The sequence below is a fragment of the Eimeria necatrix genome, genomic scaffold, assembly GCF_000499385.1.
Source record: "Eimeria necatrix Houghton genomic scaffold, Enh_scaff503, whole genome shotgun sequence".
Lineage (NCBI taxonomy): Eukaryota > Apicomplexa > Conoidasida > Eucoccidiorida > Eimeriidae > Eimeria > Eimeria necatrix.
Window position 1 is genome coordinate 1737 of NW_013651670.1, and position 17038 is coordinate 18774.

General features: G+C 54.4%; 3 protein-coding genes across 3 annotated transcripts in view; 2 read left to right on the plus strand and 1 right to left on the minus strand.

The window, feature by feature from the left end:
* ENH_00059450 (Phospholipid-translocating P-type ATPase, flippase family protein, expressed, related) overlaps window positions 1-191 on the minus strand; it is a gene marked incomplete at both ends in the record, with an annotated part of 1805 nt that extends 1614 nt beyond the window's left edge. The window contains one exon of the mRNA XM_013577079.1: window positions 163-191. Within this exon, the coding sequence (XP_013432533.1) occupies window positions 163-191 (29 nt within the window). The remainder of the gene's footprint in view (window positions 1-162) is intronic.
* An 11964-nt stretch (window positions 192-12155) lies between these two features.
* On the plus strand, window positions 12156-15337 carry ENH_00059460 (hypothetical protein, conserved; the record flags this gene model as incomplete). Its single annotated transcript, XM_013577080.1, has 2 exons — window positions 12156-14949; window positions 15321-15337. The coding sequence occupies 2 exons, from the start codon at window positions 12156-12158 to the stop codon at window positions 15335-15337; spliced, it is 2811 nt and encodes a 936-aa protein (XP_013432534.1).
* A 525-nt stretch (window positions 15338-15862) lies between these two features.
* On the plus strand, window positions 15863-16762 carry ENH_00059470 (hypothetical protein; the record flags this gene model as incomplete). The annotated part of the gene is made up of 1 exon (XM_013577081.1): window positions 15863-16762. One exon carries the CDS (start codon window positions 15863-15865, stop codon window positions 16760-16762), a length of 900 nt encoding a protein of 299 aa, XP_013432535.1.
* Window positions 16763-17038: the final 276 nt, after the last annotated feature.

Below are 17038 nucleotides of genomic sequence, written 5' to 3' on the forward strand. Positions count from 1 at the left end.
CAGATTTCAAAGCGGGAGCAGGGTTTGTAGAGCCAAGAAGCAAGGTCAAGATTTAGTTAACAAGCCTGCAGCTCCCAGAGTCTTTATCCCCTAAACCCCAAACCCTAAACCCTAGACCCTAAACCCCAAACCCTAAACCCTAAACCCTAAACCCTCGCTTACACTTTTCTGCGTCGGCAGCAGTTCCCCATTTTTGCCTGCCTTTAATCTTCTCTTCAAACCGCCCTGTGTAAGGGGGGCCCCCTGCTGGTTGGGGGCCCCTGCTTTAGGGTTTAGGGTTTAGGGTTTAGGGTTTAGGGTTTAGGGTTTAGGCTCCAAGGAGCCCCCATAAAGCACATAGTTTGAGCTGTAGACAGAGCTGCACCAGCTCCGTAAGCGGCTTCAGGAGTCTCAAACCCTAAACCCTAAACCCTAAACCCTAAACCCTAAACCCCCGGCAGGATCTGGGGCCCCCCTTGAGAGGCCTCGTCGCCACGTTCATAAACCCCGAGCGAGTCGCTGTGGTGGAGTCCAGCAAACCCTAAACCCTAAACCCTAAACCCTAAACCCTAGACCCTCGGGGGCTCAGCCCTGGGCTGCGTTCTGCGCCGGCTGTTTTGTGTAAATTGAATTAACTTTAAATTAAATTAAATTAAATTAAAAGAAATAAATTTAAAAGAAAAAGATTACCCTAAAAACAATAAGTGAAGAGGGGGGCCCTGTTCCTTGGGGCCCCGGATCCGCCGCTAGCCCTAAACCCTCAACCCTAAACCCTAAACCCTAAACCCTAAACCCTGGAGCTTGAGCCCTAACGAGTTAGTTGATTTGCAACTTTGTGGTAATAGTTTAGCTAGGGTTTAGCGTTTAGGGTTTAGGGTTTAGGGTTTAGGGTTTAGGGTTTGGAGAGTCTCGCTCGGGTGTATTGACACCTCAGAAGAAATCTACACCTTCTTGTCTTTTGATTTTAATTTGATGATTTTTTCTTTTTTTAATTAAATCCATTTAAGTTCAATTAATTCAAAACCCTAGAGACCCAGGATTCTTTCTTATTCGCAGACCTTTCCGTACAAGGGTTTAGGGTTTAGGGTTTAGGGTTTAGGGTTTAGGGTTTACACGGAATCTGTGGCGAGTAGGCTCAGCAAGTAGCCAGAAGAACCAGCCCATCCATTAAAGCGAAAAGCCTTTTATTTATTTATTCATTTATTTACTTATTGCCAAGGGATTAGGGTTTAGGGTTTAGGGTTTAGGGTTTAGGGTTTGCTTATTGTTGCTTTCGTCTGGATTACTATGCAGTTCATTTGTTTTTTGCATTATCCCAAATCTAACAACTAGAACGAACTAAACCCTAAACCCTAAACCCTAAACCCTACCTTTCCTGTAGTAATTGCTAGAAAACCCTAAACCCTAAACCCCAACCCTAAACCCTAAACCCTAAACTCTAAACCCTAGACCCTATAGGGCCACATCTCACGATCAATTTTCATCAGAATTAAATTCTTCTTTCTAAAAATATTTTTCATAAAATTAATTATTCTTTTGTAAATTGTTTTTAAATAAATTAAAATTCATTTCTTTTTAATTTCCGTTAATCCCTTTTTTGTTTTTAATTTCTTTTTTCCTTTCACTCATTTTGCTTTCTCAGTACTTCATTCTCTTCTGCCCTTTTTTCCATTTGGCTAGCTGTAGCTAGCTGTAGCTAGCTGCAGCTAGCTGTAGCTAGCTGTAGCTAGCTGTAGCTAGCTGCAGCTAGCTGTAACTAGCTGTAGCTAGTTGTAGCCAGCTGTAGCTAGTTGTAGCTAGCTGTAGCTAGCTGTAGCTAAAACTAGCTGTAGCTAGCCGTAGCTGCAACTAGCTGTAGCTAGCTGTAGCTATCTGTAGCTAGCTGTAGCTAGCTGTAGCTAGCTGTAGCTAGCTGGAGCTAACCGTAGCTAGCTGTAGCTATAGCTAGCTGTAGCTAGCTGTAGCTTGCTGTAACTAGCTGTAGATGGCTGCAGCTAGCTGTGTCCCGCTCTAGATATCTACAGCTGGCTGCAGCTATCTGCAGCCGGATGTAGCTAGCTGTGGCTAGCTGGAGCTAGCTGTAGCCAGCTGCAGCAAGCTGCAGCCAGATGTAACCAGCTCTAGCTAGCTGTAGCTAGCCATAACTAGCTATGGGCAGCTGTGGCTAGCTGTGTCTGGGTGTAGCTAGCTCTGTCCAGGTGTAGCTAGCTGTAGCTACCTGTATCTAGCTGTAGCTAGCTGTAGCTGTCTAGCCGCAGCTAGCTGTAGCTAGCCGTAGCTGGTTAGCTGTAGCTAGATGTAGCTGGCTAGCTGTAGCTAGCTGTGGCTAGCTGTTGCTAGCCGTAGCTAGCTGTAGCTGGCTAGCTGTAGTTAGCTGTGGCTAACTGTTGCTAGCCGTAGCTAGCTGTAGCTGCCTAGCTGTAGCTAGCTGTGGCTAAGTGTTGCTAGCCGTAGCTAGCTGTAGCTGGCTAGCTGTAGCTAGCTAGCTACAGCTAGCAAGCTACGCCTAGCTAGCGGTAGCTAGCTGTGGCTGGGTATGTGACTGCAGCTAGCTAGCCGTAGCTAGCAATCTGCAGCTAGCTAGCTGTGGCTAGCTACAGCTAGCTAGCTGTGGCTAGCTGCTGCTGGCTAGCTGTGGCTAGCTGTGGCTAGCTGCTGCTGGCTAGCTGTGGCTAGCTGTGGCTAGCTGCTGCTAGCTAGCTGTAGACAGCCAAAATGAGCCGCAGCTAGCTGGGGCGAAAAGTGTTTGGCGTTTATTTTATTTGTAGCTCTGGCCCAAACCCTAAACTCTAAACCCTAAACCCTAAACCCTAAACTCTAAACCCTAAACCCTAAACCCTAAACCCTAAACCCTCAATGCATTCAGTGCAGGGCCTGGGGACTGGAGTTGTTCAAGCTTTCCCTTGGCAGTCAAGAGCTCACTCCATCCTCTAAACCCTAAACCCTAAACCCTAAACCCTTTTTTGGGGTTTGTTGCGGGAGAGGTTTACGGCTCCATACAAGCAACCCACACCTTAGAGGAAGTCAATTAACAAATAATAAATAAATAAATAAATAAATAAATAAATAAATAAATAAATAAGTAAATAAATAAATAACAAAATTAATTAATTAATTAATTAATTAATTAATTAATTAATTAATTAATTAATTAATTAATTAATTAATTAATTAATTAATTAGAATAATAAATAATTATTTAATTTGGATATTAATGAATGCAGAACCCACAAGAAACCCTAAACCCTGCAGGCTAAACCCTAATAATAAAAAATAGACCCTGCAGCCCAAAGCCAAAACCCTAAACCCTAAACCCTAAAGCCTAAACCCTAAATTGGTGGATAGGGCGGCGTTCTGAAACGCTGACGCTATATTGTAAACCCTAACCCACTAATCCGCAGCAATTCAAAATATCTGTCAAACCCTTAAACCCTAAACCCTAAACCCTAAACCCTAAACCCTAAACCCTAAACCCTAGGGGGCAGCGTGAGGTGTCTGTACACCCCACAGGGTCGGTGTGTGCATCTCGCGGGTTTGTTTGGAGCAAAAAGTTTTAAAAATAAAAATAAAAAAATAAAAAAAATAAATTTAATTAATTTAAATAATATTTGGTTTCTATTTAGTCATAGACACTGAAAAGGCCCCCCAAACCCTAAACCCTAAACCCTAAACCCTAGGGGCCCCCGCGTTCGTCAGCAACACCAACCGACCACGCGCAGCCCCTAAGGCAGAGGGTTTAGGGTTTAGGGTTTAGGGTTTAGGGTTTAGGGCTTACTTGCGTATTTCCACTAATGTCCACTGAATGTGCTCCTGGTTCTCCATCCCCAGGGTTTAGGGTTTAGGGTTTAGGGTTTAGGGTTTAGCAGGGGCCCCCCACCGCTCCCCCACCCAGGGGGCCCCCCAGATACAGAAGGGCCCCTGGGGGCCCCCCCTGTACCCTCGGGGCCCCCTAGGGTTTATTTGCTGCTGCTGGGGGCCCCCAAAGAGGGTCTTGTCGTTTGGGGGCCCCTCCGGCAGCAATGAATATTGCTGCTGCTGCAGCAGCAGCAGCAGCAGCAGCAGCAATAGCTGCGGCAGCAGCAGCAGCATCTGTTAATGTTCTCCAGCTTAGGTTTCAAGACAGGGACTGCGCGCCAGACCTGGCGTCTAGGGTTTAGGGTTTAGGGTTTAGGGTTTAGGGTTTAGGGTTTAGGGTTTAGGGAGATGGGATCCTTTCCTGCAGAAGACACGCAGCGGGCGGTTCCCCAAGCTTGGCACTTTGTGCTGCCCCCAAACCCCCACAGCGGAGCTGCTGCTGCTGCTGCTGCTGGTCAGCAGCAGCAGCAGCAGCAGGGCGGCTGCTTGCTGCAGCAGCAGCAGCAGCAGCAGGGCGCCTGCCTGCTGCAGCAGCAGCAGCAGCAGCAGCAAAAACAGAGGGTGCAACTGCAGTCTGCTGCTGGCCTTCAAACAGCCTTGATGAAGACCCCGTGCCCTCTGCCCGGCTATCAGCAGCAGCAGCTGCAGCAGCAGCAGCTGCAGCAGCAGCTGCAGCAGCAGCTGCAGCAGCAGCAGCAGCAGCAGCAGCAGTTGCAGCAGCAGCTGCAGCAGCAGCAGCTGCTGCAGCAGCTGCAGCAGCAGCTGCAGCAGGGATATCCCATTCCGTGTCCGTCTCCGCCCACATTTGAAGTGCCTCAAGCCATAAGCAGCACAGCAGCAACTGCAGCAGCAGCAGCAGCAGCAGCAATGCCTGCAGCGGGAGCAGCGGGAGCAGCAGCAGCAACGCCTGCTGCAGCAACAATACATGCTGCAGCAGCAGTGCCTGCAGCAGCAGCAGCAGCACCTGGCCAGAAGCGGCGGCTGCAGCCTGTGCCCCTCCAGGCCTACAGACAGCAGCATCTGCTGCAGCAGCAAACGTTGCAGCAGCAGCAGACACTGCAGCAGCAACAGACACTGCAGCAGCAACAGACACTGCAGCAGCAGCACCAGCAGCAGCAGCAAATGCAACAGCAGCAAATACAGCAGCAGAGGTTGCACCAGCAACGTCAGACGTTGCACCAGCAGGAGCAGCAAACGCAGCAGCAGCAGCAGCAGCAAATGCAGCAGCAGCAGCAGCAGCAAATGCAGCAGCAGCAGCACAAGTGGCCCCTTCAGGCCTTGCTGCAGTCCAGCTGCCTCTGGTGGAACGTTCCTGCTGCTTCTGCAGCAGCAGGAGAGAGCAGCAAAAGCAGCAGCAGCAGCAGCAGCAGCAGCAGCAGGCAGGCAAACTCAACAGCCGCTAGACGCAGCCGCTGGGGCTGCAGCAGAAGCAGCAGCAGCTGCAGCAGCATTTCAGTGAGGCCTTGTGCTGCTGCTGAACCCCCTGCTGCAGCAGCAGCAGCAGCAGCAGCAGCTGCTGCTGCTGCTGCTCCGCAGCGGCAGCCGGAGACCGGCATAAGCTGCGCCGCTGCTGCTGCTGGAAAGGTCAAAGCACCCCCGCCCGCAGCAGCAGCAGCAGCAGCAACAGCAGCAGCGGGAGAAGCAGCAGACGGCCCAGGCGGAGCCGCAGCAGCAGCAGCAGCAGCAGCAGCAACAGCAGCAGCAGCAGCAGCAGCAGCAGAAGGCCGGGTGTCTGTCTGGGAACTCATAGAGCGCTGGGCGGGGGACAGCGACGATGAGGAATTTGTGTTATGCCCAAAGGCCCCCAAGGGGCCCCACAGCAGCAGCAGCAGCAGCAGCAGCAGCAGCAGCAGCAGCAGCAGCAGCAGCAGCAGCACGCGCAGCAGCAGACACAGGACGCGCAAAGAGCAGCAGCAGCAGCAGCAACAGCAAGACGCCACGAGGGAGGAAAGCGAAGTGCTCTGCAGCAGCGACGAAACAGTAGCAGCAGATAGCAGCAGCTGCAGCAGCTGCAGCAACTGCAGCAGCTGCTGCAGCAGCAGCTGCAGCAGCAGCTCGGATGACAGCAGCGCTGCAGAGGCCTCCGAGACCGACAGCAGCAACAGCTGCTGCAGCAGCGGCAGCAGCACCCCGCCGCGGCGGCGGCAGGCTCACAGCAGCAGCAGCAGCAGCAGCAGCAGCAGCAGCCGGTGGAGGCTTCGCAGAGGCCCCAGCAGCAGCAGCAGCAGCAGCAGCAGCAGCAGCAGCAGCAGGCTGAGAACCCTTGGAGAGAAGTTTACCTTCTCGAGCGCAGCAGCAGAAGCAGCAGCAAATTCGCTGCGGCTTCCTTTTGCCTTAGAGAACGTGCTGCACCTGCTGCCTCACCTGCAGCAGCAGCTGCAGCAGCTGCAGCTGCCAGGCGCACCAGCAGCAGCAGCAGCAGCAGCAGCAGCAGCAGCAGCAGCAGATCTGCCAGGGCCCAGCGGCTTTACGCAGCAGCAGCTGCAGCGGCTGAAGGTGCAGCTAGACGCTCACTTGCTGCTGCTGATCCAAGCTATATTCCTCACCAAGGCACCTGCTGCAGCAGCAGCTGCTGCTGCTGTTCCCTGGAGCAGCAGCAGCAGCAGCAGCAGCAGCAGCAGCAGCAGCAACGTGGATCAAACGAACCCGAGGGGCGAACCGCCTGATGTGTACAGACACCGCAGAATGATGGAACTTCTGGGGGGCCTTCTCACCGCAAGGCTTAAACATGTGGGACTGCTGCTGCTGCTGCTGCTGCTGCTGCTGCTGCTGCTGCTGCTGCTGCTGTTGCTGCAGCTTGTGGTGGTGCTGTTGCGTGTAATACTGCTGGTGCTGCTGCTGCTGCCTCTGTTGCTGGTTTCTTGTCTTTGCTGCTGCTCCTAATGCTGCTGCTACGTTTTTTGCTGCTGCTGCTGCTTCTTGTGCTGCTGCTGCTGCTGCTGCAGCATGTTGTCGCTGCTACTCTCGCTTGGAAATGTTTCGCTGCTGCTGCTGCTGCTGCTGCTGCTGCTGCTCCTCATTCCGCCACTCCCTGCTGCTGCTGCTGCTGCTGCTGCTGCTGCTGCTGCTCCTCATTCCGCCACTCCCTGCTGCTGCTGCTGCTGCTGCAGATCAACGCGCTGCGGCAGCAAGAGGGCCTGCCTCCGTTGGAGCTGCAGGAGCCTCTGCCGTGCCCGAGCAGCAGCAGCAGCAGCAGCAGCAGCAGCAACTGCAGCAGCAGCAGCAGCAGCAGCAGGAGAGTAGACGACAGCAGCGGCTTAGTCCCTTTTGCTGCTTGCTGCTTCCGATCTGCTGCTGTTGCTGCTGGAGAGACACCCCGCTGCTGCGCCCTGGATTTGCCGCTGCTGCGGAAGCTGAAGCACTTTTTGCTGCTGATGGAGTCAGACTTTATTATTTATTTATTTATTTATTTATTTATTTATTTATTTATTTATTTATTTATTTATTTATTTATTATTTATTATTTATTTATTATTTATTTATTTATTATTTATTTATTTATTTATTATTTATTTGCTTGTTTTTGTTTTTTTGTTTTGTTGTTTTTATTTGCCATTTTGGGTATTTTGGATTTGCGCTTTTTGCTGCCCACAGCCTCGCAAGTTCATTTTTAATAATTTATTTTAATTAATTAATTAATTAATTAATTAAATTAATTAATTAATTAATTAATTAATTATATTTATTTATTTATTTATTTATTTATTTATTTATTTATTTATTTATTTATTTGCAGAGAAGAAGACAATTCTTACCCGCATCCTCTCTTTGAGTTTCTGCGGCTGCAGCAGCCCTTTGCAGACCCAGCTTTGATAATACGAGAAGAACAAATTGCTGCTAAACCTGCTGCTGCTGCTGCTGCGGAAGAGTAGGCAAAGAGCTTTTCCCGCTTTTCCGTTTTTGGCTCGTGCTCGTTTTCTCTCCTCGTTGCTCAGCCAAACCCTAAACCCTAAACCCTAAACCCTAAACCCTAAATTAGTGAGTTTGTTAATTCCTTGTGTGCCTCTTTCTATCCCTTCTTTCTCGTCTTTTCCTTCTCTGCATTTTCCTTTTTCCAAACATCTGCTTATTTCGAAATCAATTAATTATTTAATTAATTTTTAAAATAAATAAATAAAATAAATAAATAAATAAACAAATAAATATAATTAATTAATTAATTGATTAATTTTATTATTGTTGCTAAAGCTCTACTGAGGAGCAATGCGGAAATAAACTTTTAATTTTATTTTATTTTTAAATCTAAAAATAAAAAATAAAATTAAAAATTCATAAAGCTGAAAAGAGTTTAAAAATAATTAAATTTGAACTAAACATTCTTTTTTTCAGCGAAATCCCCAAAAATCCAAATTCCCCTTTTTGCTGCTGCTGCTGCTGCTGCCGCTGCTGCTGCTGCTGCTGCTGCTGCTGCTGCTGCTGCTGCTGCAGGCGGCAGCGCGGAGTCTTCACAGCAGCAGAAGACAGGCTTTTGGGATTTGGACTTCTTGCTGTTGGCAGATTTCATTTTAATTTCATTTCCAATTTGCTGCTGCCTGGGAAGCAGCAGCAGCAGCTCCTCAAAAGATTCAGGGCTCTACAGAGAAGGTGGCAAGCGGCGAAGGTCAGTGGCTAGCTAGCTAGCTAGCTACCTAGCTAGCTAGCTAGCTGACCAGCTAGCTAGCTAGCTACCTAGCTAGCTAGATAGCTAGCTACCCAGCTAGCTAGCTAGCTAGCTAGCTAGCTGACTAGCTAGCTAGATGGCTTGCTGGCTAGCTAGCTAGTTGGCTAGTTGACTAGCTAGCTAGATAGCTAGCTGGCTAGCCAGGTAGCTGGCTAGCTACCTAGCTGACTAGCTGGCTAGCTAGCTAGCCAGGTAGCTGGCTAGCTAACTAGCTAGCTAGCTAACTAGATGGCCAGCTGGCTAGTCAGCTAGCTAGTTAGCTAGCTAGCTAGCTAGCTAGCTGCAATTCAAGTTGCGTGCGCATATAGTTAGGCAGCAGGCAGCCAGGGCCCCTATAACCTACCTGCTAGCTAGCTAGCTGGCTAGCTAGCTAGACAGCAGGCTAGCTAGCTAGCTAGCTAGCTAGCTAGATAGCCATCTAGGTGCACAGCTAACTAGCTTCTTAGATAGCGGATCTGCAACACCGAGAGAAGCAGCAGCAGCGGTAGCAGCAGCAGCAACAGCAGCAGCAGCAACAGCAGCAGCAGCAGCAACAGCAGCAGCAGCAGCAAAAGCCGCAGCAGCAGCAACAGCAGCAGCAGCAAGAGGCGTCGCTTTGCTGCTGCGTGTCCTCAGGACCTCCGGAACCCTTTGGCCCAGTGGCGGCTGTCTCTTGCGCGTCCCTTTACTGCAGCAGAAGATGCGTTGCTGCTGCAGCACCGCTGCAGCAGCAGCAGCAGCAGCAGCAGCAGCAGCAGCAGCACGGGGTGCAGCTGCAGCGCGGCCTCGATGCTGCTGTTCGCCCTGCAGCAAGGACTGCAGCGAGATGTAACTTCTCTTCAAAAGAGACTCAAGAGACTCCGCAAGGAACAAGCCACAACCACTGCTGCTGCTGCTGCTGCTGCTGCTGTTGCTGCTGCTGCTGCTGCGGGTGCTGCTGGGGCTGGAGGTGGGAGAGCGGAGGACCACCAGCAGCAGCAGCAACAGCAGCAGCAGCAACAGCAGCAGCAACCCCAACAGCAACAGCAAAGGGTAGCTTCCACTCAAGGCCTCTACAGACTAAAAGCTATCAGTAACAGCAGCAGCAGCAGCAGCAGCAGCAGCAGCAGCAGCAGGAGAAGAAGAAGTCGTTTGCTGCCGCGGCTGTCCCTGGAAGACTCACTGGGAGCAGCAGCAGCACCGATTCCAGGGAATAGCGCACCACAGCAGCAGCAGCAGCAGCAGCAGCAGCAGGTGTTGGAAGCTCCACTTGTGCATGCTCTGTCACAGCCAAAATGCTGCAGCAGCAGCAGCTGCTGCTGCTGCTACTGCAGCAGCAGCAGCACTCCATGCGACAGCACTGTTTCGACGGAAGCGGAGGCATGCCCACAGCAGCAGCAGCAGCAGCAGCAGCAGCAGCAGCACAAGCTGCTGCTGCAGCTACAAGGCATTCACTGCCCCGAAGACTTCCGCAGCGGAGGCGCCAGTCCAGGGAGACCAGCAGCAGCAGCAGCAGCAGCAGCAGCAGCAGCAGAAGCAGCAACAACAACAGCCACAGCAACGGGCCCGGGCCCGCCCGTGGATGTGCTTGGCCGGCAACAGCAGCAGCAGCAACAGCAGCAGCAGCAGCAGCAGCAGCAGCAGCAGCAGCAGCAAGACCCCATGACACGAGCTATAATCGAGCAGGAGTCAGACCGCTTTGTCCAGCGGCAGCAGCAGCAGCAGCAGCAGCAGCAGGACTGCAGCAGCAGCCATTGCGTAAGTGGTAGCGCTGATGCGCCAAGTGCTGCTGCTGCTGCTGCTGCTGCTGGTGCTGCTGCTGCTGCTGCTGCTGCTGCTGCGTGGCAGGGCCAAAGGCGGGAAGAAGGCCTCGTTGACATTTGGGGCTTGCTGCACTCAGAAGAACAGCAGCAGCAGCAGCAGCAGCAGCAGCAGCAGCAGCAGCAGCAGCAGCAAGCGCCCGAAGCCGCCTCCCAGCAGCAGCAGCAGCAGCAGCAGCAGGAGCGTTCTGCTGCTGCTGCTCCCGCCGTGGGGCCCCCCCAACGACTGCCCTTTGGGGGCCCCCTGGGGGCCCTTTTCCAAGACCCTCTTTCGGGGGCCCCCTTACCCAGCAGTACCCAAACTCTAGACTTGGGGGCCCCCCCTGTACCCCCTGCCCCCTGGGGGGCCCCCCTAGGAGGAGTACCCTCCCGGGGGCCCCTGGGGGCCCCCCTAGGGGACGAAGTACCCTCTCGGGGGCCCCTGGGGGGCCCCCTAGGGGAAGTGGGACTCTCTAGGGGGCCCCTGGGGGCCCCCCAAACGGAAGAGGGGCCCCTAGAGGGCCCCCTGGTGGGGGCCCCCCTAGGGGGGCCCCCCCTAGCCGTGGGGGCCCCCCTGGGGGGGCCCTCCCTGGGGGGGGGCCCCCTCGGGGGGGGGCCCCCCGCGGGAGGGGGGGCCCCCAGGGGGCCCCTGGGGGCCCCCCTGGACTTGGTTTGTGTGCCGTTTTATGCAGATGTAACTTTAATTGGAGAATGTTTGGATGAAATTCCTTTTGACTTTATTGAAGGGAAAATAAATAGTCATTTAACTGCTGCCATGGTGAGTTGGCTAGCTAGCCACGCGCCCTAACCCTCATTCTGGCTAGCTAGCTAGCTGGCTAGCTAGCTAGCTGGCTAGCTGGTTAGCTGGCTAGCTAGCTAGCCAGTAATTAAAAGCGGCCAACTTTTCGCAGCGATGGTCCCTAGCTAGCTAGCTAACTAACCAGTCAGCTAGCTAGCCAGCTACCTAGCCAGCCAGCTAGCTAGCCAGCCAGCTAGCTAGCTGGCTAGCTAGCTAGCTAGCTAGCTAGCTAGCTAGCTAGCTAGCCGTCGTGCACTCTTCTGCTTTTCGCTGTGCTCCCCTACTGCCCCCACCTCCTCCTCACGCCTGCTACCTCTGCTACCGCTGCCGCTGCTGCTGCTGCTGCTGCTGCTGCTGCTGCTGCTGCTGCTGCTGCTGCTGCTGCTGCTGCTGCTGCAGCTGTATACGAGCCGCTGGTGCAGTCGATAATAAATTGTCACTTTCACATTTTTAGAGATAAACCAAAACCGGCGAAAATTGGAGACCGAATTATAAGGGCTAAGAGGATTTGCCCGCCTTCTCTTTGGGTATTTTTCGCTAATTTTCGCCTTTTTTGTCTCTTTTTTCCCCTTTTTTGTCTCTTTTTTTCTCCTTTTTTGTCTCCTTTGAACCCTTTTTCTTTGCTGCTTTCTTTTTGCTTTTTTTTTCCTTTTTTCGGCTTTTTTGCGGCGCTTGGGGATCCTTTTGGGGCCTTTTTTGCCTCTTTTCGCTCCTTTGCCTCTTTTTTGTCTTTTTTTCTCCTTTTTTCCCTTTTTTGTCCTCTTTTTTGTCCCTTTTTTGTCTCTTTTTTGTCCCTCTCTTTGTCTCCTTTTCGCTTTTCATTTTCTGTCTTTATTTGGTTTTTTTTATTTCTTTTGGTCTTTTTTTTGTCTTTTTTTTGTCATTTTTTGGCTTTTTTTGCCTTTTTTGCACCTTTTTCTGTCTTTTTGTGTCTCTTGTTTTGTCTCTTTATTTTTCATTTTCTGTTTTTTACTTTTCTTCTTTTTTTCTCCTTTCGGGGCCATTTAACTTATTGCATTTGCTGCTGCTGCTGCTGCTGCTGCTGCTGCTGCTGCTGCTGCTGCTGCTGCTGCTGCTGCAGGTAAAGCGGGAGCTGGATTCGCTGATGCGGGAGATGAGCAGCAAAAGAAGACAAGAGAGCAGCAGCTGTGTCTCTTCTGCTGCTGAAGAAGCAAGTTACTGGAGGGGACTTAGCCAGCAGCAGCAGCAGCAGCAGCAGCAGCAGCAGATGCAGATGCTGCTGCTGCTGCTGGTGCCAGCAGAGCAGCAGGCCTTGAACGATCAGCACCAGCAGCAGCAGCAACAGCAGCAGCAGCAAGAAGAGCATAGGCTGTGGCAGCCCGACGCCTTTCTTCAGCAGCAACAGCAGCTGCAGCAGCAGCAACAACTTCACCAGCAGCATCAGCAACTCCAGCAGCAGCAGCAGCTCCAGCAACAGCACCAACTGCAGCAGCAGCAGCAACTGCAGCAGCAGCAGCAACTGCAGCAGCAGCAGCAACTGCAGCAGCAGCAGCAACTGCAGCAGCAGCAACACATGTTTCCCCATTTGCAGCAACAGTACAGGAGCTCGGGATGTACCTACACTGATGTGCCTGCACTGCCAGGAACTGCAGCAGCAGCAGCAACAAGAACAGCAGCAGCAGCAGCAGCAGCAGAAGCGGCAGCAGCAAAAGGACAACCAGCGCCAGCAGCAGCAGAAGCAGCAGCAGAAGCAGCAGCAGCAGCAGCAGCAGCAGCAGCAGCAGCAGCAGCAGCAGAAGCCACTAACGGCCTCGCCTATGACAAGGCCCCACAATATGTGGCAGGCCCTCATCAAGAGCCCTTCAGCTGCGCACCCACAGCAGCAACAGCAGCAACAGCAGCAACAGCAGCAGCAGCAGCAGCAGCAGCAACAGCAGAAGCAGCAACGACAGAAGCAGCAGCAGCTGCTGCGGCAGCAAAAGCAGCAAGGACAGTAGCAGATGAAGGCTTTCGCGAGCAGCGGCTGCTGCTCCCAGGCGTCTCGTCAGTACTGCACCCCCTGCAGCAGCAGCAGCAGCAGCAGCAACAGCAGCGGCAGCAGCAGCAGCAGCAGCAGCAGCAGCAAGACAGTGCCGAGACTGGCCGCAGCGTCGACAGCAGCAACATGGAGTCCCTAGTGCAGCGGCTCTTAGACTGCACTCAAGAACCGCAACAGCAACAGCAGCAGCAGCAGCAGCAGCAGCAGCAGCAGCAGCAACAGCAGCCAAGCGCTGCAGAAGATATAGCAGCAGCAGCAGCTGCAGCTGCAGCAGTCACTCCAGGTGCAGCCGCACCGTATCAAGCTTCGAGGCATTCCCCAGTGTCTCAGCAGCAGCAGCACCAGCAGCACCAGCAGCAGCAGCAGCAGCAGCAGCAGCAGCAGCAAGAGAAGACGGCAAATCTGCTGCTGCAGTTGTGGGAGCAGATGCAGCCAAAGGAGGTTTTGCCCACAGCTGCAGAGACGCAGGAGCTGCTGCTTCACCTGAAGCAGCTGTTTGTTGACTTCAGCAGCAAACGGCAGCAGCAGCAGCAGCAGCAGCAACTGCAGCAGCAGCAACAGCAACTGCAGCAGCAGCATCAGCAGCAGCAACAGCAGCAGCAGCAGCTGCAGCAGCAACAGCAGCAGGAACTGCAGCAACAGCAACAGCAGCAGCAATTGCAGCAGCAGCAGCTGCTGCAGCACCAACAGCAGCAGCGACTGAAGCAGCACCAGCAGCAGCCACACGAGCAGCTCCATCAATTACACCAGCAGCCGCTGCAGCAGCAGCAGCAGCAGCAGCAGCACCAGGAGCGGCTGCAGCAGCAAAGTTTATCATATCCATCCGGAGCCTGCCACTTGGGCAACGCCGCCAAGCAGCAGCAGCAGCAGCAGCAGCAGCAGCAGCACGAAAGCCAGCTGCAGCGGGAGCTGCAGCAAGCGCCCTCTAGAAGTGTAAGTTTCATTTTGCAGCAGCAACAGCAGCAGCAAAAACGAGAGCAGCAGCAGCTGCTGCAGCAGAGCCAGCATGCCTCTCATGCGCAGCGAGCGCAGCAAGCTGAACAGCAGCAGCAGCTTCAGCAGCAGGAGCTGCAGCTCCTGCAGCAGCAGGTCCAGCAGCAGCAGCAGCAGCAGCAGCAGCAGCAGCAGCAATATTCCCCGCAGGCATTACAGCGGGAGGCCCTCACCCATTCTGCTGCTGCTGCACCCAAAGAGCAGCAGCAGCTGTGCAAGCAGGCTGAGCAGCACCAGCACCTGCTGCTGCAGCAGCAGCAGCAGCAGCACCAACAGCTGCAGCAGCAGCTACTGCAGCAGCAGCAGCAAGCATCTGCAGGCACTTGGAGCAGCAGCCAGCAGCAGCAACAGCAACAGCACTACTGGGGTGCTGCAGCGCTGCAGCTGCCTGCTGCTGGGGCCCCGCTGCCGCAACCCTGCAGCAGCAGCAGCAGCAGCTGCAGCAGTTACGGCAGCAGCTGCAGCAGCAGTTACAGGTGCAGCGCAAGCAGCAGCAGCAGTTACAGCAGCAGCAGTAGTTACAGCAGCAGCGCCTGCCCAACCAGCAGCTGCAGCAGCAGCAGCAGCTGCAGCAGCTACAGCAGCAGTAGCTGCCCAAGCACCATCTGCAGCAGAAGCAGCAGCAGCAGCAGCAGCAGCAGCAGCAGCAGCAGCAGCAGCTGGCCGTTCCCGGCCCCACCTCCGTACCCATTTGCTGCAGCAGCACTCAAAAGCCGCACAGGGGGGGCCCCGGGGGGCCCCCTGAGGGGCCCCCTGAGGGGCCCCCCTAGAGATAGCCTTGGGGGCCCCCCTAGGGGGCCCCCTGGGGCCCTTCTTGGGGGCCCCCTGGGGGGCCCCCTCGGGGGCCCCCCAGTAGCCCCTGCTGGGGGGCCCCCCTTGGGGGCCCCCGGGGGCCTCATTCGCGAGGGTTTAGGGTTTAGTGGTTTTGCTAGTTTGCCAGGAGAGCAAACGGGAGGGTTTGTGGGCCCTGTCTAGGGTTTAGGGTTTAGGGTTTTATTTGATTCAGAGGCGAGAGGACTGTGCCGTGTTTCCTAAACCCTAAACCCTAGGGCATATGTTTTTCGTGTTTTTGTCCACTTTTGTTGGCTGCCGACGGCCTCACGCAGCCATTAGGGTTTAGGGTTTAGGGTTTAGGGTTTGGTGGTGCCCGCTCAGCCCCGAAGGGGCGCGGCTGCTTTGCGAAGCTGGCCGCAGCTAAACTCGAACAGAATTAATTTAAAAGTTTATTTGCTTTTAATTAATTTAATTTATTTCCAAAATAACATTTAATTCATGCAGCAGCAGCAGCAGCCTAAGAGCTGCACTTATAGTTAATATATTAATTTTTGTTTTTCAAAGTTTAATTTCGCTGCAGCAAATAAGAAAGACATCATCTGCTGCAGCTTCTGCAGCAGCAGCTGCAGCATCTGTTGCTGCTGCTGCTGCATGCAGCAGCAGCAGCAGCAGCAGCGCAGCAGCACCGCCGCCGCAGCAGCAGCAGCAGCTTTCCACTTTTAATTTCCACCAAAGCAGCACTAATACTCTTGTTATATAACCTCTCTGGCAGCCCGTTTCAAAGGGTGTAAACCCTAAACCCTAAACCCTAAACCCCAATTCAAAACCGTAAACCCTAAACCATTCGCGCACGTACAGTGCGCCACGCACTCCCCTGAGGGTTTAGGGTTTAGGGTTTAGGACTAGGAAGTAGTGAGTTCACCCGCGCTTTCCATGAAGGGCTCGTACTTGGGGGTTTAGGGTTTAGGGTTTAGGGTTTAGGGTTTAGGGTTTGGAGCCGCAGCGCCTGAGCTGCCTGTCCACTTTCTTTCTCCCTTCTTTGTCACATGCATTGTCTCTCCGTTGCTACGGGGAATGTTCCCAGCAGCAGCAGCAGCAGCAGCAGCAGCAGCAGCAGCAGCAGCAGCAGCAGCAGCAGCAAGCGAAAGGACAGTTTCCCGTGTCTGCTGTCCCACCACCTGCGGGAGGAGTCTCTTGGCGGGCCAGTAGCAGCAGCAGCAGCAGCAGCAGGGGACAGCAGCAGCAGCAGCAGAAGCAGCAGCGTTTGCAGCAGCGCTCCCGCAGCAGCAGCAGCAGCAACAGCAGCAGCAGCAGCAGCAGCAGCAGCAGCAATCTTGCGTCCCAAGAGACACTTATCTGTGTCTTCTTCGCCCCACAGGGGCCCCAGGGCCCGCCTGAACCCTCCCCACAGTACCCTAAGGCTGGGGGGCCCCCCGAGGGGCCCCCTGGGGCCCCTGGGGGGCCCCCCGAGGGGCCCCCTGGGGCCCCTGGGGGGCCCCCCGAGGGGCCCCCTGGGGGCCCTGGGGGGCCCCCCGGGGCCGGGGGGCCCCTTTGGGGCCCACCCCTGTTCCTGGGGGGCCCCCCTGGAGGGTTCAGTTGAGTACCCTCCCTACACAGCATGGGAGGGGGCCCCTGCTGCTGCTGAAGCGGCCCCCCTGCTGCTGCAGCAGCTGCAGCAGCAGCAGCAGCAGCAGCAGCAGCAGCAGCAAACAGAAAGCAGTGCGTTCGGCTGCGCTGCGACGCCACCGCAGCAGCAGCAGCAGCAGCAGCAGCAGCGCAGTGAGGGGCCCGCCGCGCGGCCGCAGCAGCAGACCCTAACACCGCAGCAGCAGCAGCAGAAGCAGCAGCTGCAGCAGCTGCTGCAGCAGCAAATGGCTCTTTACAAACGCCAAGTCTCTTCCTGCAAAGGCTGCAGAACAAACCCCTGCGACCAGGAGACCCTCTAGCTTACCTTGGGGGCCCCCGGGGGGCCCCCGGGGGGCCCCCAGGGGGCCCCTAGGGGCCCCTGGGGGCCCCCAGGGGGGCCCCTGGGGGCCCCCAGGGGGGCCCCTGGGGGCCCCTAGGGGCCCCCGAGGGGCCCCCAAGGGGGCACTTGGGTTGTAGGGGGCCCCCTTGAAGGGTCCCAAGAAGGGTTAGGGGTTTTGGTTTGCTGGGGGCCCCTAAAGTAGTCAAAGAAAAGGGTTTTAGGGGGGCCCCCAGGGGGGCCCCCTTGGGGGCCCCCA